The following is a 23,268-nucleotide window of genomic DNA, read 5'->3' on the forward strand; positions in this document are numbered from 1 at the left end:
ATTAGCAGATTTTTGTTCTCTTTGAATTGTTTGCATTTGTTCTTGTCTACTGTTATCTGATACACACACTACCGTTCAAAAGTTTTATGTTGGTAAATGTTTTTAAAGTATCTTTTGCTCAATAAGGCTGCATTGATTTGATCTAAAATACAATAAAAACAGTAGTATTGTGAAATATTATTACTATTTTAAATTACTGTACTTTATATATATTTTAAAATGTCATTTATTTCATTACTCCAGTCTTCAGTGTTACATGATCCTTCAGAAATCATTTGAATATGCTGATTTGATGCTCAAGAAACATTTCTTATTATTATCAATGTTGAAAAATATGCTTGTGTCAATAGAATGAATAGAAATGAAATAGAAAGTTCAAAAGAACAGCATTTATTTTAAAGGTATAATGGAGGATTTTTTACTTCCGGGTGGATCACCTATACTATTGGTCCTCCTAATTGTCAATCATTCTGGTGAATCAATCAAACTTATTCAAAAAGTGGAGAGGGCGGCGGGTCTTATCTAAAATTCGGAAAGATCCTCCACTATACCTTTAATCCATCCTTGCTGAATCAAAGTATTATTTTCGAAATCTTACTAACCCCCAGACTTTTTAACAGTAGTGTATGAATCACAACAATAAATAAAAACAGGCCTATTTAATATGCACCACATGTAAAAACCAAGTGTGAAAACAGTAATGTTTGTTGTACAGGGTCCAGAAGGACGTCATGGACCCTCAGGGCCGATGGGACCAGCGGGTCAAAGGGTAGATCACCAATGCAATGACACAGCACTCTACATGCCAAAAGAAACATTGGACACGGACCTCACTATTATCCTAATGTATTGCTTGATATCAATAGGGTTCAAAAGGAGAGATGGGACCACCAGGGCCACAAGGGCCAATGGGAATAGGACAAATCGGACCTCCGGTAAGAGCATGACATGCACAGAAGGATTTTCCCCAGCCAGGAAGGCAGACATATATATTTTTATTCATGTACAGCAATGAACCAAAACATTATCCACCTGCCAAATATGCTGTTGGTCTTCCATTTGCTGCCAAAACCCGCTGAGGCATGGACTCTTCAAGACCTCTGAAGGTGTCCTGTGGTATCTGCCACCAAGACATTAGCAGAAGAACCTTCAAGACCTGTAGTTTGCGAGGTGGAGCCGCTGTGGATCGAACTTGTTAGTCCAGCACATCCCACACATACTCAATTAGATTGAGATCTGGGGAATTTGGAGGCCAGAGCAACACCTTCGACTCTTCATTCATCATGTTTCTCAAACCATTCCTGAACAATGTGTGCAGTGTGGCAGGGTGCATTATCCTGCTTAAAGAGGCCACTTCCCTCCTCTGCCCACTGCTGGTCAATTCTCACCACTGCTGACCAACAGCAACCCACAATCCTTGCCGATACTCTGACACAGTCGCTTTATTGACTCAGATCTTTATTTCTGCCCATTTCTCCTGCATCCAACATGTTGATTATGAGAACTGATTGTTTGCTTACCATCTAATCTACCTAGACTTTAATATATGGCCTTGTTAGGAGATGATCAACGATATTCGCTTCACTTGTGACTGGTCATAATGTTTTGGCTGTTTATCTGTTTTGCATAATAATGCAAGATAAGTGCATATTTCAGATTGATGCTGTTAATACTTGTGTTCACAATGTACTGATTCAGTAAAAATAAGGGAAATCAGGAGTGGAGTAAAACACAGCCAGTAAATGATTTTTATATATTGTGTTTCACAGGGTAAGAATGGTACGACAGGATCGCCTGGAATACCAGGGCAAGATGGGAGTCCTGTAAGTTATTTATTTATTCATTCATTCATTCATTCATTCCTCTCCAGCAGTCCTTTGATCATCTCCTTCAGCTTATTCCCTTATTGTGGCACACGCTCTATCGTGCAACCATATTGTCCAGTTTTCATTGCTCTGGCGTCAAACGAACTTCCATAAACTGCGAAGACAAAAGCAACGAGATTTTGTTGTCTTGCCAGAGCTCGTCTAATTAAAAAAAAGCAAAGTTAGCGTTGTCTGTTCTTGCATCAGATGTTAATCACCTGGGGCTTTGTCGCAGAGAGCTTGAGGAGCGAATCCAGAAACAGACTTGGGTCATATCTGACTCTGTCTGGATCCCTAACAGCAACACATTGTCTGCTTGCATCACGTCACCTATCGCTGCTCCTCCCCGATCCACACTCATCTCGCTGGCCCTGGAGAGTTCCGCACAATAACACTGTCTAACCGAGCCTTTGTGTGTGTGTTTCTTCTTGTCTTTCAGGGACTCACTGGGCCTAAGGGTGACAAGGTAAGTGTCTGGATCAGTGAGCTGGGGAGGCGATTTCGAGTTCCCCCGAAGCAGTGAGATTGTGTGTGTGTGTGTGGAGAGAACGAGGGATAGGAGGAGTATTGTTTAGAGCGACCGTCTGTATGCACAATGATGTGTCCACCCTGGAGACAAAAACAGACGCAAAAGTCTGACAGAAGAGTTTGACAGTGCTGAAAAAGTTCAAAATGCCCTCGAGCTAAAACAGGACTATTAATTGGTGAGTATAACAGCTGTCATCTGTAATCTGACAACATCACAGAGTATCAAAGAGAAAGGAAGTGAGCGTGAGGGAGATGAGAAAGAGAGACCTCGAAAGCAAAGGCCTGGAAATGCTTCATTCTTTAATGTCCTTTGCTGTCTCCCAGACTAATTTGTCTAAACACAGAGGAAAGTGGCAGCTGATATCAAATGATGCATATTACTCCTAAGTGTGATGAAGTGCTCTGTCATTCCTGTCGAGTGCCAGGATAGAATTCTACAGCGAAAACCTTTCGTATTTCCGACATCATGTCATGTTGTCAACACGCTGTAAGTGTGTGTGTACATGCATGTTAGGAGGACACATGCATGTTATATATATGTGTCATATATACAGTATGTTCACACATATACATTATGCATATTATATTATTATGTTTTGTTGTAGTCTAATGATCATTTAGTTACTGTCAAAAATCAAACAATAAAATGGATATTGTTTATATTAGACACTAAAACATTCTGCATAATATTAAAAAACATGATACATTCATTCTGTTGAGTTGTGTTTTGTGTAGGTTGAATGTATCAGGTGTAGTTAGCAATACAGATAATGAAGAAATCATTACTCGGATAATGTAGAAATCATTGTGACCAAATTGTTTTTCTGTGTCATAGGGTGAACCTGGAGAGTGCAACTGTTTGCAAAATACGTTCCCTGGAACTGGTGGACCTGTGAGCTAATGATTTATTTTATTGCTGTTAATCAGGAGGACATTAGCACACAAACACACTCAGATTTAAAAACACTCACTTCAGATCATGAGACCTGATGTCATTCGCAGATCTGAACATGGTTGCTCTTTTCTTGCAGGGGGTCCCAGGTGGTGAGAGCAGGTGGCAGGCTGGTCCTCAGGTCTGACTTCCTTCTTCACTCTTTATTTCTCTTCTGCTGCTTAAATGTCTGCCATTTGAGTTTGTAAAAGGAAAAAAAAAAAGACTTCTGCAGACATAAAAATGTGACTCTTTTAAAGATTAATGTATGGCCGGTTTCTTACTTCTAATGATTTCATTGTGCTTAATGTGTGTTAGGGTCCTCCTGGACCACCAGGCCCTCCAGGTCCCCCAGGGCCCCAGGGCTTCATAGGAATCACAGGCCCACAGGTGAGTATTATACAGGTTGCATCATGGTGTACCTCTGCTTTTTTCTGTCTGTTCCTTCTCCATCCTGCTGTCTTTGTGGGGCTTCTGTATTGGGAAGGCCTGCATGGATAACTCTGAGCTTCAGCTAAAGCAAATTTAAATGCACCCATAAATGTTTTCATATAAAAACAAATGTTACTTAAGCAAATAATGATTAATACTTAAAGCTGCCATTAATGTAATGTAATGTAATGTAATGTAAATATAATGTCATGCAACTGTAATGTAGTTTGTAAAAGAGCGCTATGTTAAAACATTGCTGTTAAATTTGCACGCTTTAAAGGGGCTTCTGGGATTTTTGGTTAGTGCCGGGATGTGCTTTGTTAATGGCTGTGCTTTTTTAAAAGTTATTATAAAGTAAATGTAGGTATTAATGTAGCTTGTAAATTAATGTATAGTTAAAATATTGCGCAAAAAACGACTTATTAATGTAATCTTAATTAATAAATGAATTAAATAAGTAGTTGGGGATCATGCTGCTTTTTCTTTTTAAAAACCATGCAGAGCTCACTGTGAGGTTGGTGTATTCAACATGTGTCCATTGTTCATGTGTATTATTCATCAGTTTTGTTTCAAATGCAGAATGAGGAAATATTTAAGATCATCGACATTAAAATCACCCTGATAAACTGGCAAATTAACTTCTGCATGATCTCACCGTGAGCACTGAGTGGTCTTTAACCTGGTGTTGTGTTGATTTCCCAAGCCTCAGAAGAGCTGAAATAAAAAAATATATATATAGACAGAGAAAGGCAAACAAAATGTAAATGTCTACTCCGAGCTGGAACACAAACCAGGAGAGGGTCCAGGGCTTTGGCTACTTTCCCTCTGCCCCGCTGAAGACGGAGGTGTCCAGATTGTGGCCACAGGCTAAACCAATTCAACCTCAGTTCCTTCTTACAGGGTATCCCTGGCAACGATGGCGTACCAGGGAAACCGGGTCCACCCGGCCAAGCAGTGAGTAACCAGACAGGGGGAGGAGCTAGTGGAGTGCAACAGCTTTATTACAGTAAAAAAAAAAAAAGCCTGATTGGCTGACTTCTGCGTTAGAAGGGGAGCGGGTTGGGCGTCTTTGAACCAGTGCGGGGAGACGGAGCTCGCTAGAGGTGATTCACGAGGACAATAGCAATGACCCATCAGCTTTTATATAATACAAAAAAGAACCAGTAAGCATTTGTAAGCATCTTAGCTCAGCATTCTTTGAGGACATCTCTGTTGTAGTGTGTCGTTTATGGCCGCCGATGGTCCCATTACCCTTTCAGTGTTAACTCACAGTCTCCGAGGCTTTGTGTAATGGTAAACACTGCCATTGTGTTGAGTTACGGTTAGGGCAGCCATTACTGTGAGTTATTTGCCGTACACAAAGAGCCATTAGATCTTTGGTTGAAAGCAGGATTCCGGCATTAATGGCTCCGTCTCTCCGCACGCATATTTTCTCAGCTGGCCGGAGGCCCACCCTGGAATCAGAGCTCTGGGCTTCCAGCCTGCAGCGGAAATTTGGACGGACTTCTATCCTGGTCTGCTCTGCTCCTCTTCTATCAGCAGAATCCGACCACCGAGTTCTTCCAGAGCACAATCAGATCTAAACCATGTTATATTAACTCGCTAAAAAACAGACCCCACAAACAGCTTAATCCCAAAGCTAGTTCATTAATATTCAAAATTGTACAGTCAAAAACACTAAATAGATCAATTAAATGAGTAACGAATAACATCAGGAATTCAAATGGTTCTTTTAAAAACTCGTAATTACAGTAGTTTGGATTAAAAGTAATTGGATTGCATAAGGTTTGAGTGGTCCCGGAATGAAACCACTTTATTGAGCTGTGGAGAGCCCAGACCATCCAGTGGTGAGAGGAGATGATGTACTCGAAGCACATCAGTATGCTCATAGCACCTTCAAGAGCATCTGAGCGACGCTCTCATCCTCGGTCAAGCTCTCAGGTTGAGTTCAGGTAACTGTGGTTAGAGTAATATTCCAGTCCTCGATACCAAAATGGGCCAAGTGCATGAAATACATTGGTTTAAGTTGAAGTGGAATTTGAGTTTAATTCCTTCAAATACTTTCAAATACTCTGGGGGTTCGTTACATACTCCACGTGAGTTCTTGTTGTGGGTGTTGCACATAGGAATGTTTGGAATTGTCGTTTTTCTGGATATCTTTTGTGCTCTGAAACTAATGCTTTAAAAGTAGGATGTGAAGTAACTTCTTATCCATGCTGTAAATGACCAACTAGCATAATATTTTCAACCATAACTAAATGCACTTTCATTTACATGTTTATAGATGCAATTAATCAGTGAACTGTTTTAAAATGACAGTTTAATAAATGTAGCATAATGTGAAATAATGTATCATGTTCAATTATTCTCAGATTTTTTTTTTTTTCTGAATAATGTCATGCAACATAATTCCCTTATTAAAATGAGATTTTTATTATTAATGACCTAATGAGATCATAACTTCATTGTAGACTTCAAAGCAATGCTTTCAAAAATAACTTGGTCTTATCATAGTCACTTTCTTCTGAACTTCTGATGATAATTGCACATTCAGTTGTTGTGAAATGAAATTTTTTTTTGATGCCGTCACCATATCTGACTGTCTCCTCCATCTTGCAGCTTCCTATTCTTCCGCTTCAGGATTCAGCTTCCCCAGGCAAGGTAAACAAACAGTCTAATCTGCATCTCTGTATTAACTGCAGGTGTTCACCTGTCTATAGAATTATTAATATGCATGTGCAATGAAACACTGGTATTATCCAGTAATGTGTATACAAATACTACACATACGACATCAAGACATTGATGCCATTTCGTGCTTTAAACTTTTTTTTTACGCCAAATACCCCTTGGTGGATAGATATATGATGCAGGGAACCCCTGATGCACATTGCACAAAAACAAGTGCTGCAATTTAAGCCAGACATATTTCATTTCAAGTATACAACCATATAAATACATAGTTTAGGATGCTTACATGACAAAGCCATTAAAATGTATTGATTCAAACTACCATTCTGCTCACAGAATCTACATTTATTTGATAAAAAATACACTACAACATCAATATTGTGATATATTATATTTCATATATTTTAAAATGTAATTTATTCCTCTGATGGCACAGCTGAATTTCAGTCTCACATGATCCTTGATTTGGTGCTCAAAAAACATTTCTTATTATTATTATTATCAATGTTGAAGCTGCTTACTATTTTTGTGGAAACCGTGATTCAATTTTTCAGTATTCTTTGATGAATAGAAAGTTCAAAGAACTTGTTTGAAATAAATTTGTAACGATGTTACTGTCACTTTTTATGCATCCTTGCTAAATTAAAGTATTAATTTCTTTAAATACAAATTTTGAGCATTTTCTCATGTGCAATATGTTGCTTAAAAATCCCTGGCTGATGTTTGAAACCCGTTCAGAAGATGCATTTAAGGTGTTTAAGATTTAATTTAGATGTTTATCAAATGTTTGTAAAAAAGTAAAATAAAAAAATTAAGTAAAATATAATTTTTAAGGATCTTTTTCACCCATGTCTCAGTGACGTATGTGTGCTGTTTGGGCAGAAGAACATCTCTGATCAAAGATCTTATCGGATTTAAAACTCATTTATTTTACAAACCCTAGTTTTTGGCTTTGAAACCTTGAGCATTCTTTGAGCTGAGGTTTGGATTCTTTAATTCCTGCTCTATCAAACTGGCATGTGAGAGCACGATCTTTAGTGTTAACAAAAATATCCTGTGTTTATATTTCATGCATTCTCCTCAGTCTGTCTGAACCTCACTACTCTTCAACGCATCAATGCTATTCACTAGTATTTGCATGTCGATGCTGTGTATTTATTGTTCGTGTGCTCTTTGTAGTGTGAGAACACATGTGTTTGCTTCACTGTAGGAAAGCTGTGGCGATTGCTCCAAGGGCCTACCAGGTGTGCCCGGCATTGTTGGCTCTAAGGGCGAGAAGGGAGATCAGGGCAAGCCTGGCGCTGTGCCCTTAGAAGGATGTGAACGGGTGAGAGGGATGAATGATGGATGAAGTGATTGGTATTAAACAGACAAGGGTGTGGGTTTGTGTTTTCTGTTTGGTATTCCTTTCCGCTTCCTAGAATACCCATTGGTTTTGCTCATGCTACAACATATAGTACTGTTTGAATGCGCACAGTTTTCTAAACCCATCTCTATGATCACCTTTACAGTGTTTTGAGAAGCTGCAGAGAGAGGAAACACCAAGTGGGCCCGTAAGTTTGTGGATAATATTATATCATAAATAAAATTAGGTTATAATATTATAAAGTTAATATTAATATACAAACTAAAGTTAATTTTAAAAACTAAAATATTTAGTTAAATGTTTCTGTTTATCATATTTGTTTAGTTTTTTTTACTTAAGGTATATTTGTTGTATAGCCCTAATTATAATATTTTAAAGCTTCCAAACAATAGGTTTGCATGTATTTTCTCATAATATATATTGTAGCATCTCCTCTTTTCTCACAGCATCTGAAACGGTTTGATAACGGATTGTCTTTCTCCTTTCCAAAAGCCAACTCTTCTCTGATTGGTCAGATGGCCCAGTCTGTTTTGATTGGTCTACCGTTTACACCACGCGTCGGAAACAAATCATCCATTGCCGTATCTGAATTTCAGCTCCGGAGGCGTTTACTTTAATTTTTTTAACTTTGCAGACCTTTTCCATTCACAAACAGCTTTATAACACACTACATGAAATGTAATATCTGAAAAGCATAATAGGGGCACTTTTAACTAGGAAAAACACTTTGTTGTATAAATGACCATGATGAACAGCAGCATTTTGCTAAATAGTTCACATAGGCAGTTATACAAATGGTCTCACTGAATCAGTGGATCATTCTTTTGAAACGGTTCATTTGCATGAATGTCCAAACAAACCAGTTCACAAAATTAATCAGAATGCTAGAAAGAACACTTTAGGGAAGCTATATCACACGATACTGCTACTCTCTGGAAAAAGTAACTTGTTACTTAAAAAGCTATACTGTTCTGAAAGTACTGCCACGCAACTGAAAAAGTTCATTTATTCCATTACTGACACAAAGCAGTTCCCTTACATCACATAAAAGTCATTACTTATTTTTGTCTTCAAATTGTGCAAGCATTTTTTAAATGTAACCCCTTATGTCTGCTCAATGTTTTAAGACGGGTAACAGTGGTCAGTGCACTGGTTCACCAGGGCCGCCCGGATTCCCAGGGAGCCCAGGAGGCCGAGGAGAACCGGTAAGAGATTCCGATAACGGTTTCATTACTAGCAGTGCCAATTAGAGAGTATATAAGAACCCAATAAGACACTCACATTGTATTAATTCTGTCCCATATTCAGTCCCAGATCTGTGTGATCAGTGGCTTTGGAATGATCTGAAAAGGTGGGGGGAGGGACACATTTATAAACCCTATCATCTTGACTCATGAATATTAATTAGATGATGTAATATACGTCCAGTCATCCTAAATGATTGGTGGGTGGGTGTTAGGGATAGTAGGCTTACTTACCCCATGCACATTCATTCAGTTCACTGCTGATGCAACCGGTAGTCAGAGGCTTCTGTTTGTTCTTAGTCATCATGTTAAATTGCCAGTATTTTCTAAAAAGGTGTCCCCCCCAAACCCAGTTATAATGGTTGCTTCCTGTTTTCTATAAAACATTATCCTTGTCTGTGTCTTCAGGGTCTTAGAGGTGAGCGAGGACCTCCTGGTTCTGCTGGAATCCCGGTAAGTTTCCACTTTATCCGTTATGCTCTAGATTGTCTCCCTAAAAGGCTATTTCTGGCAGGATTCCCTTTTTTTAGCCTTCTTTTCTTAGTAACTGAGACTGAGTGACCCCAGATGGCTTTCAGAGTGCAGCCCATGTCATAAGAGACAAATCTCAATGCTGAGACCTTGTTTCAGAAGTGCAGCATACGGTGAACTGTTCTGCATGACTTCATTTAGTCATTAGCATTTAGTCCCATGATGCAGTGTTTGTTTGCACGATCTATTTTCTTTCAGGTTCAGTGTTTTCAATTAGGAAGGACCAAGAAGGGAAAGCAGCATAGTAGCTACTGTTTGCTGTGAGGTTAGAGAGCCCCCTACAGGCTTGGCCCAGAAATTAAGAAGTTTTTTGCAAAAGAGTCCCAAACCTGTGCCTAACCTAATTTCAAGATGGAAATGAGAGTTAAGACTTAGCTTGTGCCCGTTTTAACTTGTGTGCAATGGCTTGGGAGGATTCTTATTATAGATCAGGAGTCTGCAACCCTTTTTGATATGAAGGGCTATCACTGTGCAATATGTATATGCACACAACCTTTTTGTTTTAAAACAAAGTAATGATTCTTTTCAGATAGAATGCATTTCATACATTTGGATTGTTACAAAATATTTCAATTTTTTAAATAAATGCTGTTCTAAAAAAAAGTATCATGGTTTCCACAATGATATTAAAGGGATAGTTCACTTTGAAATTAATTTTTGATATGTTTTAGCTTACCTCAAGGGCATCCAAGATGTAGGTGTCTTTGTTTCCGCAGTAGTTTCAATTTTGATATTTTTAGGTCAAACCGTTCTTGTCTGTCAGTCATATAATGCAGGTCGATGGTCACTGGCTCAAAACACAAGCACAGAGTCCAAATTAAAACAATTCCCCATCGTCCAAATGAAACAATTCCCCATCGTAAGTACACATTGATGGCCTAAGACACGAAACGAGCGGTTTGTGTGAGAAAACTAACAGTATTTATATCGTTGTTATCTCTTGAAAACAGCACACGTCCAAATGATCTGACGGCGCGGGCGGGTATAGATATATACATAGATGTCGCCTTGGCTACTGCAGTTCATTGGAACGAAACCGTAGCCAAGGCGACATCTATGTATATATCTATACCCGCCAGCGCCGTCAGATCATTTGGACGTGTGCTGTTTTCAAGAGATAACAACGATATAAATACTGTTCGTTTTCTCACACAAACCGCTCGTTTCGTGTCTTAGGCCATCAATGTGTACTTATGATGGGGAATTGTTTCATTTGGACGATGGGGAATTGTTTTAATTTGGACTCTGTGCTTGTGTTTTGAGCCAGTGACCATCGACCTGCATTATATGACTGACAGACAAGAACGGTTTGACCTAAAAATATCAAAATTGAAACTACTGCGGAAACAAAGACACCTACATCTTGGATGCCCTTGAGGTAAGCTAAAACATATCAAAAATTAATTTCAAAGTGAACTATCCCTTTAAGCTGCATAACTGTTTTCAACATTGATAATTAGAAAATCAGCAAATCAGCATATTATAATGAGTAATGATGCTGAAAATTCAGTTTTGCCATCATAGGAATACATGACATTTTAAAATATATAAAAAAACAGTCATTTATAATAGTAATACTATTTCACAATACTGCTGTTTTTACTGTATTTTTGAGTCTGTTGAGTTTCATCACACTTTAGTACTAACATCACATTTAGTTCAAAATGATGTGAAACAGGCTGCATGACAATGAGAAATGAAGAGGCGGGTGCGAGGGACTTCTAACAGGATTGCTTGTTTGTTTATTGATTTTGTCCAATATAAAGGAAGATGTTTCTAAATGTTGCTCTCTTATTATCTTTCTCTCATAGGGGAATATTGGTTTTCCTGGTGCTCAAGGACCCCCTGGCCTGAGTGTAAGTCAAAGCACGCCAACTCACGATCAGCTCAAACAAACACATTCAGAAGATGTTTAATTACCTTACCAGTTCAACTTCTCTCATGCGCCTTATTAAATTCCATGATATAGAAATAAAACTGTACTGTTGTGGTGCTTGTTCGATTATCTCTCCAACATGTGGTGCTGACAGGTTATTTTGCAACGTCTTGAACAGCATGTTTTAGCAGAGATTTGGGCTTACTGATGAAGTCAGAATGGATTTTATTTTAATGTCGACCAGCTTTATGCTTTGTGAGCATTATCTGATTCTCTTTAATGTGCTTCAATCGAATCTGAAACAACAAACTCAGCGGTGTAGATTTTTTGCAGGATTTTTTTTCTTTTCCTATTAGCACCAAAAAAATGTAAATAAAGATTTACAGTAGGCTGATGTTTTCCAAATTGAAATTTTCTGTGGAATTGATCCACTAATAGAATGATATATAACTGAAACGCTGAGGAGACTGTGCAGTCAGCAAGATTAAGGAGAATAACAGAAATGCATTGCCAACAGACACAGCCAATGGAGGGGCTTTATTTCCTCTTGTATTTAAAGATGAAGTCAAATACTCCCCCTCATATTTCTGTTTAATGTGTAGAGACAACCATAAGTGAGCCATTATTTAGTTGCTGAAGAGTCTTGACCTATAGCTGAATAAAATTACCCTATAAAAAAAATTTCTTCCCAGTGGGCGAAACTTTACTTTAACTCTTACTGAGCTCTTTTTATTAATGCTTTTTAATCAGAGAGTTACTTAAAGACAGACAATACAGCATTTGTTTTGACATATTGACTAAGAAAGCAAGATTAAACAAAAGCATTCCTTACTCTATGAGTATAGCTCCAAAATAGGTTACACTTTATTTTAAGGTGTCATTGTTACAGTGTAATTATATATTTAAGTACTAAGTAATATTAAGCAAGTACATGTACTTACTATAGGGTTAGGGTAGGATTAGGTTTTGGTTGAGGGTTAGTTGCATGTAATTATGCATATGTAACATATGTAACAAGGACACTGTAAAATAAAGTGTTACCCCAAAATATACTAGTATATTACAATTCGATACAAGTAAAATAATATTCAATTAATATACATACTACATACTGTATATACATGTATAGACAAAATGCAGCAAAAATGTAAACAGTACTTAGATAAAGAACTCCTCTAACTAAGGTCAATGCGTTTAGAACAAGTAAATTAGTAAATAAGAACAATCAGTCTAGAAACATTGTTAATTGTTCAAAGAGCACTGACCTTCGATCAAGAAAAAAGCAAAAAAAAAAAAAAAAGAACATACTCTAAGTGTTATATCTATATGCAGGAAGCATTTACTGGTTGATTATCCAATATGGTATTCATCTCGGGTCTACACCACATTATGCTTGCAATAGCTGAAAGGCATGTTTTGTCCCGTGACTATAAAGGTAAAAACAATGAAAAGAAAAACTCTGCATCATTTGGCTGTGTTTCTGGAATACAAATTACATGAATTAATTCTGCTTACTTTCAACACTTGCTTATGAAATAAATGCCAATCTGGTGGCAGGTGTATACACTTTTTTTTTTGTATTGTGATTAAGCTCAAAATGATCTGAACTGCAAGGCGGTGAGAAACCATAAGTATTCTCCAACAAGACCAAAAAGGAGCTTGATTATTGTGTGATTTTTTCATAATATTAATATTTTTGCCAGCTCTTTCTCTAATGCCTCTTTGCTTCTTCTTTTTTTTTAATCATAGGGTCAACAAGGTCAGAGAGGGACAGATGGGCTTCCAGGACAGAAAGGAGAACAGGTGAGTCAGCTTACAGTATATGTCCTGAGTAATTCGGGAATATAGACTGAAAAGGCGCCTATGCACAGTTTGCCGTTTTATTGAGTGGTTTTGTTGTTTTATCAAGGGTCCACCTGGAAATCCTGGCTATCCTGGAAATATGGGACCACCTGGACTCCCTGTAAGTGGAATATACATTTTATGCAATGGACCAGATGCTGAGGCATCATATTTTAATGTTTTGTGACAGGTGATATAACTGCTAAATGTTTAATTGGCGGGTTGTAATCGTTATCCTTTTTTCCAGGGACTTAAAGGAGAGCGTGGCAGTACAGGCACTGCGGGGCATAAAGGAGAATCAGTAAGAATGCTCTGTTTGAACAATGTTAAACTTACAGTGTCCAGATTATTCAGTGACTTTCAATGGGATCTGTTTTTTATGTCAACTGCAGTTTCACGGATCACAAATGTCATGAAATGTTTGAAACTCCTGTTTAAATGTGTATAAATACATCTATATTTTAAAAGTTTTGGGTCGGTAAGACTTATTATGGTTTTTGAAAGAAGTTTTTTATCTTAATATTTATTCGTAATATTTTAAAATATTATTACAATTTTCTATTTAAAGTCCCCCTGTAGTCAATAATTCTTTGATCACCAAAATCACATACACATTCCTTGATCAAATTTCTTCATGCCTTAAAATAGCTTGATTGTAACTCTACACCCTTGCCTCGTTTGGTATACGCAGTTCTATGAATATGCAAATTAGCCCCGCCTCCACTCACTCACACCAGCTCAGAGATCCACAGGGGGACTTTTAAATATATTTATAATGTCATTTATTTGTGTGATGCAAAGCTGAATTCTCAGCATCAATACACCAGTCTTCAGTGTCACATGATCTTTCAGGAATCATTTTAATATGCTGATTTTCTGCTCAAGAAACATTCCTTATTCTTATCAATGTTGAAACAAAAACAGTTATGCTGCCTAATATTTTTGTGGAAACCATGATATCGTGATGATTTATATCATGATGATACCGAGGATTCTTCGATGAATAGAAAGTTCAAAAGAACAGCGTTTATTTAAAATAGAAATCTTTTGTAACAATGTAAAAGTATTTAATTGCATTTTAATCGTAATATGTCCTTGTTGAATGCAAGTGTTAATTTCTTTAAAAAATTACTATATCTTACTGACCCTAAACTTTTCAATGCATATGATATGCACAAAAAATGTCTACATTTCAGAACACCTCAACCCTTAATTCTCCTTTTATTCTGACTCTCCTTTGGGGGGTTCAAGCCACACAGGAACATACACTGAGGAAATATTTGAATGACTTGGTAAACAGTGTTTGAAACTTTGCACTTGTTTTATATAGGGCCCACCGGGATCTCCAGGTTATCAAGGACCGGTTGGCCCAGCAGTGAGTAAACATCCAGTTTTATTGCTGTTATTATTTCTACTTCTCGTACACCTCGACCCTCAATAGCACTGCACTTCATTGGTTTGTCTTTTTCATTGGCTTTTTCAAAACCAACCTTTATGTCTATCTTGGATGGCTGATAATCATGCACGATATATATTAGAAGCCGGATTCTCTTTTGTATTCTCTTTGTGAGTAATAACTCTCAGATCAAACAGACAAGCTTCAACTTGAAAAACTGTTAGGAGAACATTGATTTTTGTTCTTTCCTTTTCACAAAGATTCAACATTGTTCTCAAAAACTGTGACAATTTGTAGTGTTGAACAACATACGTTTTCTTGACTGGCAGGGTCCTAAAGGGGAAGCTGGAACATCGGGACCCGTGGGACCAAAGGGAGATCAGGTATGAAAGCATATCACTGATATATTGGTAACAAAAATCTTTCTTTGAAATATGTTTCTATATATGTCGTATCCCTTGATATCACATTCTCGTGATACCTTATTTATTCATAATACAATATGTAGAGCAAGCTGTTCTGTTTGCGTTTTCAAATGAAATGTTCTAAACATATACTGTTTTTTCCTTGGAAAATAAATATTTATAACTTTGTGTATCCACTCAATAAATTCCCAGGTGGATCCCCTTCATTTTGTTGCTGTGTTTACGAATTACAGTGCACACAGTAACAGTTCTCACATCTTTTGTATTCAGGGCTTCCAAGGATCCCAAGGATTCCCAGGACAACAGGTGGGATTTCAATCATTATCATTCATCATTTAGTCACTATTTCCCTTAGCTGTCGTATAGAGTCCACTCGCATTCTGGTATGGGACACCCACTTTTCACGATCCAATCAATTCCTGATGGATTAAGTCAAGTTTCGCCCCAACATTTTTTCATTCCATATTCTGTTTTATTGGAACATAGAATAGAAATAGAATTAATATTGACGTCTGAATTCTGAAATAAGCCTCATCTCTTTGTATATGCTAATGGACCAATCCCAGATCTCTTACTGTTGCCTTCATGTCTCCAGGGTCCTCCAGGTTTCCCGGGAAAAGCAGGTCCTGCGGGCCCTCCAGGACCACAGGCTGAGAAAGCAAGTGACAGTTCTATAATGCCTGAACATGCATTGATGAATGAAATTATACCACATGGGTGACATTCCTCGCTCACGTTGGAAATAAATCCTTATAAGAGCAAAGACATTTGATGGATGACTCACCATTTACATTCATCTGCATTATCTCTAACGGTCACTTTCACAAACAAGCACTCTGACATACCGCACTTTGGATGTAAAATGGCTTGACATGTGGAATGTAGATGCTTCTCTATCAAGCACTCACCTTAATGTATCTACTCCACTAGGGTAGTGCTGGACTTCAGGGCTCACAGGGACCCACAGGTCCCCCAGGATCACCCGGGGGCCCAGGCATGCCTGTGAGTGTCAGAATCCTCTGGATAGACTCCCGTTAAAGCAGACATTCAGCCTATCATGTCTCTGTAATCATTACTAAATAAGGATTTTGTTTTGCGTTGCATTTTGTGCTTGTTTAAAGGGACCACCTGGAATGGAAGGACTTGATGGCAAAGATGGAAAACCAGGTTTAAGGGTCAGTAAAAAAATGATGTATGTGTGTGTGTGTGTTGTTTTTGTCACAGTTGTTTCATCTCTGTTTTATTCTTACAATCACACAGGGTGAACCAGGACCAGCTGGCCCTGCTGGACCCAGGGGAATACCGGTATTAACCATTTCTTTCTTCGTTTTCATTTCCAAGTTCTTTATAGATTTAAGCAGTGACGCATGAATACAAAAATCAACAGTTGGAACAAAGCCTGAAACAAAGAACAAAGTCAACTTTAATTAAGCGTCTCCGAGGAGGAGCTTGACTTGCTTTAGTTTTGACTTTTCTCTGATTGGAAGAGGCTCACTGTGTAACTGTTTTTTTTTCATTCCAGGGTTTCAAGGGCATCAAAGGGCACACGGGTCTCCCAGGAATGAAAGTACGAGCCTTTTCTTGTGTTTCATAGCCTTGTCTTTCTTTCTATTAGAAAAGTTTAGTGAATAAATGAATAAAAGATGAAAGTTTCCATTGATCCTGACTTTAAAGCTGATGTGTGTAATGTTTTTGATGTTATAATACTTTCTTTAAAGAGCAGAGGCAACCACAAGTTAGAAATATATGAGCTGAAAAGTGTTATTATTCCAGTTTTTATGTTGTTCTGTTTGGTTTAAATCGCCCAACATGTCAACTTCGAGCTCAGCCAATGGCGTAAGTTTGGACTATAAGGAAACAGCTTGGAAACGATCATTATTTTTGCAAATCCTTTTGCCACTTCTAATTGCACAAAAAGCTGCTTTTATTTCTGTATATTAGTCTGTCTTTTTACATATTTCTTTGTCATTTACGCTGCATCACCCCTTTTTTTTCATCATTGTTATCTGTAGGGAGATAGAGGACCTCAGGGACCAGCTGGAGCAACAGGAAGGGCTGGTCTAGAAGTAAGCTGTTTTCTATTAGATATTTTGCCATTGCACCTTTAAATACGCCATAGATTTCTCTACAAATGCTCTATGGATCTCAGATAATGAAAGAATGCTCTGAAAATAGGTTTCTGCACCCTTAAACCAGAAACATAGTCTATGTAAGAAAGCAAACAAAGATACAAATGCTTGGCCAGTGTATTTCAAGTGTGTGATCCCATTGTACATTCCTAATGTGTGTTGTCATGTTACTGTGGAAGTAACAAACCTCAGTACTCAAGGAAGTGACTGAGTTATACTTATGTTTATAATAACTGATTTGTTCAGGAATATTCTCTTTAAGCGTTTGCTATATCATGGCAGTAATTAGAAGACAATTTACGCGTATGTCCATAATGAAATCATATTATATGGTGGCGGCAATCATGAGAATGCAACACTTACTTGCATTGTGCTATGAATTGCGATCTGACACCTCTGGATAATTAAACATGTTTTTACTTGTATTTCAGGGTGATCCTGGTTCTCCTGGACCTCAAGGACCACCTGGAGCTCCAGGACATATGGTAAGTATTTAAAATGTTTTATAATCTAGTTTCTTTAGTTTGTACATATGCACTACTGTTCAAAAATCTAAAGATTTTTAAATGTTTTTGAAAGAATTTATTTAATACAGTAAAAAAGCATAATATTGTTAAATATTTGTACAAATTAAAATAAGTTTTCTATTTTAATATATTTTCAAATGTAATTTATTCCTGTGATGGCAAAGTATCATTACTCTAGTCTTCAGTGTCACATGATCCTTCAGAAATCATGCTAATATGCAGATTTGCTCAAGAAACACTTATTATTATCAATGTTGAAAACAGTTTTAATATTTTTGTGGAAACCAGGATACTTTTTTCCAGGAGTACTTGATTAATAGAATGAGCAAGAAAAAAAAGCAGCATGTATTTAAAAAAAAAGAAAAAAGGTAACATTATAAATGTCAATACAAACAATACTTTTTAAATTAAAGTATTAAAAAAATAAATCTTACTGACCTCAAACTTTTGAACGGTAGTGTACAGAAAAAAGAAAAGAAAAAACCTTGAGAATGTAATGGTATAATGCTTGCAACTGGAAACTTCTAGGGTTCTGCTGGATCTTCAGGGCCACCAGGACCAGTTGGGCCACCTGGACTGGTGAGCAAAATTGTCTTCCAAAACAGATAATGTGTCAGTGATGTTTTTAATGAGTTGAATTCTTTACTGTGTCTTTTTGTTCTTAACCAGGGCATTAAGGGAGAGAAAGGTGAGGCGGGAGAGAGAGGACAGTCTGGATTACCCGGCCCCCCAGGGGTCCCAGGTCATCCCGGGCTGATGGTCAGTACCTAAACTTAGTTTGTTTTCAATAATATTTACCAAAAGTTTTTATAGACTCTAATTAAATTATTCTTTCAAACCCTTTTTTCTGTAGGGTGAACCAGGAAGTGATGGAGCGGCGGGTAAAGACGTAAGTATCTCCTTTGATTTGCATTAGAATACAATCTTATAAATACAATATACAACTTTGTAAACACAATTTACTCAAAATGCACATCATTGTTAAGCCATCATTCCAAAGATCCTGTTTTGACTGTTGGATTTTTTTTACCACCGCCTCTGCCTCATAGAAACCAGAATTACTTTTATTTGGACATGCAGAGATATAAATGTATAGTCGGTTTTGAATTTTTAATAATGTGTTTACATGGAACAGATTATTATTACTTCCGATTAGCAGAGGTAAATGCCAGCTGTCTTGTTCAGAATTCTAGAAATTTTCTAGAAGCTTATTGGGTTATTATTGCTTCCATTTAAGGCGAGACACTACAGGTGAATAGGGTACAATTTTTAACTAGCAGATATCACCATGAAACTTTCCCAGTTGATTACCTACATTAAGATGAGAAAAAAATGTATTACAAGTTTTCTGTAATTTAATGTTTAAATATGCAAATTAGGCCATATCTAATTAAATATGCACTAATTTGCATATATTTAAAAAAACTAAATCTGAGTATTGGATAAAGCCAGGTTAAAAATGTTCATTGTGTTCACATATTAGATGGGAAAAAAAATTACAGAGGGATTTATGGATATCTACTTTTGTTATCCTGTAAATCAGAAAATATTGTCAATAGCCTTAAAAAAAATGATTTTCGCCATGTTTTTTGGAATAAAATGTTATATAAATCAGGCTAGGAATAATATATTTACAAATCCCTCTGTAAATGTCTTCATAATATAACTAGGTACAAGACTGGAAAGTTTGGTGTATAGGTGCTACTGAAGTGGAGATTTCGGACTTGGAGTATGAGAGATAAGTCATTTTGAGAAAACGGGCTTTAAAGATTTATCATCAGCCAATGAGATTGCGCATTCAGCCCTTTTACTTTCACGATTGGTTGCTGATAAAAAGGAAATGACCATATTTGGATCCGACAGCATTGTACAGGAGAGAGAGAGCTTCCTAACGGTGCATGTGATGAAAGGGTGCTGGCAGCGATCGCGGAGCAGCATGTTGATTAAGAACGTCAACTTTTGTTGAATTTATGAGAAATCTACAGACGCAAACAGACAAAGTGTAATAAAATAAAGACCTAAATGTGTATTTCTGACTTTTTTTCACCACAAGTCTGAAAGAAGACTTGTTATTGAAGACAAATATCCAAAAATCTCAAAATTGACCTGTAAAAAAACCCAGATGTTTTTGCCTGCCGTGTCTCGCCTTAACACAGGCAAATGCCAGCTGTCTTGGTACGTTTACACGAGTTTTTCCCTTCGCGTTTTTCTCATACAGATGACAACATTGTCAAACCGATCCCCGTTCACACGGATCTGCGGAAACTATTAAAAATGCTGTATTATTCATGCCAGGCCAGTAGTTGGCGATGTCACTTTGTAAAGAAAAACTATGCGCATATAAGACACGTTTTTGTAGTTTACACGGAGACGATAACGGTATCTTTGAAACCCGTTTTTTAAAGGTTTGCGTTTTCAGGCCCTCAAAACGCCGTTAAGGCCAAAATGCATTAACGTTTTTGTTGAAAACGGCCCCTTATTCAGAATTCTAGGAACTTTCTAGAAGCTTAATTGGATTATTAAAATCAGGTTAGTGCAATTACCGTATATTTACGCATTCCTAATCGAAATATGGCCAAATTCTGATTGATTTAGGAATGTTCTTGTGCACATAGACACAATGGTTATTACTGCAAAACTCTGTACTATTTGTCCCAGTTTCACTCCTCTAATTATTTGTAACCGCAGGGATCCCCAGGTCTGCCAGGAGAAACTGGTCCACAGGGACTGAAGGTAATGTGGATTGCTTTCACATCTCTGTTATAATGTCTTTGCACCACTGAACACTGTCATCTTTTAACATGTATTTGGATACATCTTATTCAGGCATAAGAGAGTGGCTTTCCCCTCCAATCAATGTGTGCTCAACATCCAGTTAGTTTGTGTTGCTTACATTTGTTCAATGAAGTTGTCAGGTGGTTCCATCTGCAATCACAAGAGTGTTATCTAACCTGACTTTGCCATCACTCTTTATTTTTATTTTTATTTTAATTTTTTTCCTCATCTGCCACAGTAGCCTGTTTGAACACCACTCTCAGCTTACATAGCGACACCATTATACTCTGCAATAAAGCCATACAGGAGCATCTGTCACTGTGACAGGACAGCATTGTCAGGTTTTTGAAGTTTGGGCTTGAATGAGATGAGAGCAGTGCTTTTCCCTCAACCCATTAGCAGAAGCCCTTAAATGTGTAAACAAGTGACTCGCTCTATATAGACTGCTACATGCACAACATCAGTGTTGGGAACGCTGCTTGAAGCTGTAGCTTCACAAGCTACTTGTAAATCAATATATTAAAACTACCCTACCCTAAACTACAATACAAGCCGTTAGTAGCCAACTACATTGAAGCTATTAAGGTGCCAATATATTTTTAAGTAGAACTATTTGCATTAAATATATTCAATAAAATTAGTCAAGACTAGACATTAGACAAGACAAGAATTTATATAACCAAGTTAAAAACATAACAAAGAACAGTAGCAATTAAGTATATTATCCACACACAAAAAAAGTCCATTAAACTGATTATCATTTGTGTGTTATTCTTTACAATCCACTTCATAAATCCACATGCAATTTCCTTTAAATTGGTGATAACACCAATTTACAACACTGTACACATTTACATTGTACAGTATGCATAAGTTGACATTTGTTCACATAAGTAATATGGAATTTTTTTGATGAATCTGCACATATTTATTTTGATGTGAACAAAACCGAGGCTAGGTAAGGATATAAGTACAGCACAGCACATACAGTACTTTAAATGTTTTTTTGTCCACTTGAAGAAAAAAAAAAAGAGACATATTTTCAATGTTTTCAAAGCAAAGGCACACTACAATACAAGCCATTAAAGCTATCCCTCACTCAACTGTAGACTAAGCTACATTGATTAATCAATAGCTAATTTACAAAAATAGTTATAAAAAAAGTATTTAACCAGCAAAGGGTTTTTCAGAAGCAGAAAATTGAATTCACACAAACTAATGCAAAGCAGAATGAAATGATAGGCCACAATTATAGTGTTCACTGTATTTTTCACCACCCTTTTCATAAAAGTAGATGGGATGGACCTTGAACATTTTATTTTGTGGACTGTATAGTGCTGAGTTTCTATATAAAGGCCATTATGCGGTGCTATTACAAGGATCATTGAGTAGCCTGTGGTCATTGTCCTAGAGTCTCCTGTGCGGTAAATCACAGCTACTCCTTTAACCCTGTCCAGGGTGAAGCAGGGACTGCAGGGCAAAGGGGAGCCCCGGGAGAGCGCGGACGTCCCGGCCCACCAGGAGGAGCCTTTGGTTTTGGCTCTGGCTCCAAAGGACCAGAAGGGATCATAGGACCTGTCGGACCCCGTGGCGAAAGGGGAAGCCCCGGTTCACCTGGACAAGCTGGTACCCCCGGATCACCAGGAATCCCAGGGAATGATGTGAGGCTTTTTCAGAAGCTATGTTCCTATCCAAAGTTTCTTGGTTTATCATTTGAAAGTGAATTAAGACAGCCATAAATATTAGTTTAGTCATTTTACTGTTGTAATGTTAAATAAAATTATGATGTAATTTTTCTTAAATATTCAATATTTTTTTTATTTTACAGTGAATACATTTCTTATTTTTATTTAGTATTTTTATATATATGTTTTTTTTTTTGTTTTTTTTTTTTACATTTTAAATCGCAATTTGATTGTTTCTTCAAATTTTGCAGCCTTAGTACACAGAAAAAGAAAAGAAAAACTTGGCTTGGAATAGTTTATTAACTGACAGAAACAGTTTCCGGCCTGCAGTAACCATAGAGAACAGTATCTACTTTGAGAAACAGTAGATCTTGTTTTGCAGAATAGTATATATGCAGTATATGAGTATTTTAACTTCGAAATGTATCTGTTTTTTCCAGGCTGTTGTAAACTATGATGACATAAGATCCTTCATCAGACAGCAGGTCATAAAGATCTTTGACGGTGAGAGAACTTTTGTGACCAGACATATCTAGATGATGAGATATGCACTGGGACTTTTTCTTTAGATAGTTTATTTCACAGAGAAAGTGTTTTCAACGTTTATTTGTTCTCGCAGAGCGCATGGGCTACTACATGTCACGAATGCAGATGCCTGTGGAGATGGTTGCGTCCCCTGGCCGACCAGGACCCCCAGGGAAAGATGGAAATCCAGGCATCCAAGGGCCGCCGGGGATACCGGGCCGCTCTGGGCAGATTGGCCGTGAAGGAAGGCAAGGACCCATGGGTCCACCTGGTAAGATGAACTAATGTGCCAATGTTTCATACAGCAGTCCAATGTTCCATTTGCCCAGTCTTCCACATGGATGCTTTCGTGTGTCCCCAGGTGGCCCTGGTGTAAAGGGAGAGAAAGGAGATAAGGGTATAGGAGAGATGGGAGACAGTGGTCCTCCGGGTGCTCCAGGTTTGACTCTAGTTTTCAAAAATGAAGCTCATTTTGCCAAATGTATTCCACTGTCATACTG

The 23,268-nt window shown here is 37.5% G+C and overlaps 1 protein-coding gene across 4 annotated transcripts in view; it reads left to right on the forward strand.

Annotated features, from left to right (window-relative positions):
- Nucleotides 1-23,268, forward strand: part of col16a1 (collagen, type XVI, alpha 1) — a 75,537-nt gene that overhangs the window by 50,281 nt on the left and 1,988 nt on the right. For 2 of the 4 annotated variants that reach the window (XM_084423414.1, XM_084423415.1), the window contains 35 exons: nt 716-769; nt 867-935; nt 1,770-1,823; nt 2,305-2,331; nt 3,229-3,285; nt 3,425-3,466; nt 3,643-3,714; nt 4,657-4,710; nt 6,376-6,417; nt 7,658-7,774; nt 7,959-8,000; nt 8,941-9,018; nt 9,466-9,510; nt 11,400-11,444; nt 13,214-13,267; nt 13,374-13,427; nt 13,554-13,607; nt 14,637-14,681; nt 15,032-15,085; nt 15,398-15,433; nt 15,723-15,785; nt 16,058-16,129; nt 16,249-16,302; nt 16,388-16,432; nt 16,650-16,694; nt 17,140-17,193; nt 17,688-17,741; nt 18,312-18,362; nt 18,453-18,542; nt 18,637-18,672; nt 20,472-20,516; nt 22,016-22,219; nt 22,684-22,747; nt 22,863-23,039; nt 23,130-23,207. In XM_084423414.1, coding sequence (XP_084279540.1) covers nt 716-769; nt 867-935; nt 1,770-1,823; nt 2,305-2,331; nt 3,229-3,285; nt 3,425-3,466; nt 3,643-3,714; nt 4,657-4,710; nt 6,376-6,417; nt 7,658-7,774; nt 7,959-8,000; nt 8,941-9,018; nt 9,466-9,510; nt 11,400-11,444; nt 13,214-13,267; nt 13,374-13,427; nt 13,554-13,607; nt 14,637-14,681; nt 15,032-15,085; nt 15,398-15,433; nt 15,723-15,785; nt 16,058-16,129; nt 16,249-16,302; nt 16,388-16,432; nt 16,650-16,694; nt 17,140-17,193; nt 17,688-17,741; nt 18,312-18,362; nt 18,453-18,542; nt 18,637-18,672; nt 20,472-20,516; nt 22,016-22,219; nt 22,684-22,747; nt 22,863-23,039; nt 23,130-23,207 — 2,227 coding nt within the window. The remainder of the gene's footprint in view (nt 1-715; nt 770-866; nt 936-1,769; nt 1,824-2,304; nt 2,332-3,228; nt 3,286-3,424; nt 3,467-3,642; nt 3,715-4,656; nt 4,711-6,375; nt 6,418-7,657; nt 7,775-7,958; nt 8,001-8,940; nt 9,019-9,465; nt 9,511-11,399; nt 11,445-13,213; nt 13,268-13,373; nt 13,428-13,553; nt 13,608-14,636; nt 14,682-15,031; nt 15,086-15,397; nt 15,434-15,722; nt 15,786-16,057; nt 16,130-16,248; nt 16,303-16,387; nt 16,433-16,649; nt 16,695-17,139; nt 17,194-17,687; nt 17,742-18,311; nt 18,363-18,452; nt 18,543-18,636; nt 18,673-20,471; nt 20,517-22,015; nt 22,220-22,683; nt 22,748-22,862; nt 23,040-23,129; nt 23,208-23,268) is intronic. The other 2 variants (XM_084423416.1, XM_084423417.1) reach the window with 1 other exon arrangement.

The sequence above is a fragment of the Rutilus rutilus genome, assembly GCF_951802725.1.
Source record: "Rutilus rutilus genome assembly, chromosome: 11".
NCBI lineage: Eukaryota > Metazoa > Chordata > Actinopteri > Cypriniformes > Leuciscidae > Rutilus > Rutilus rutilus.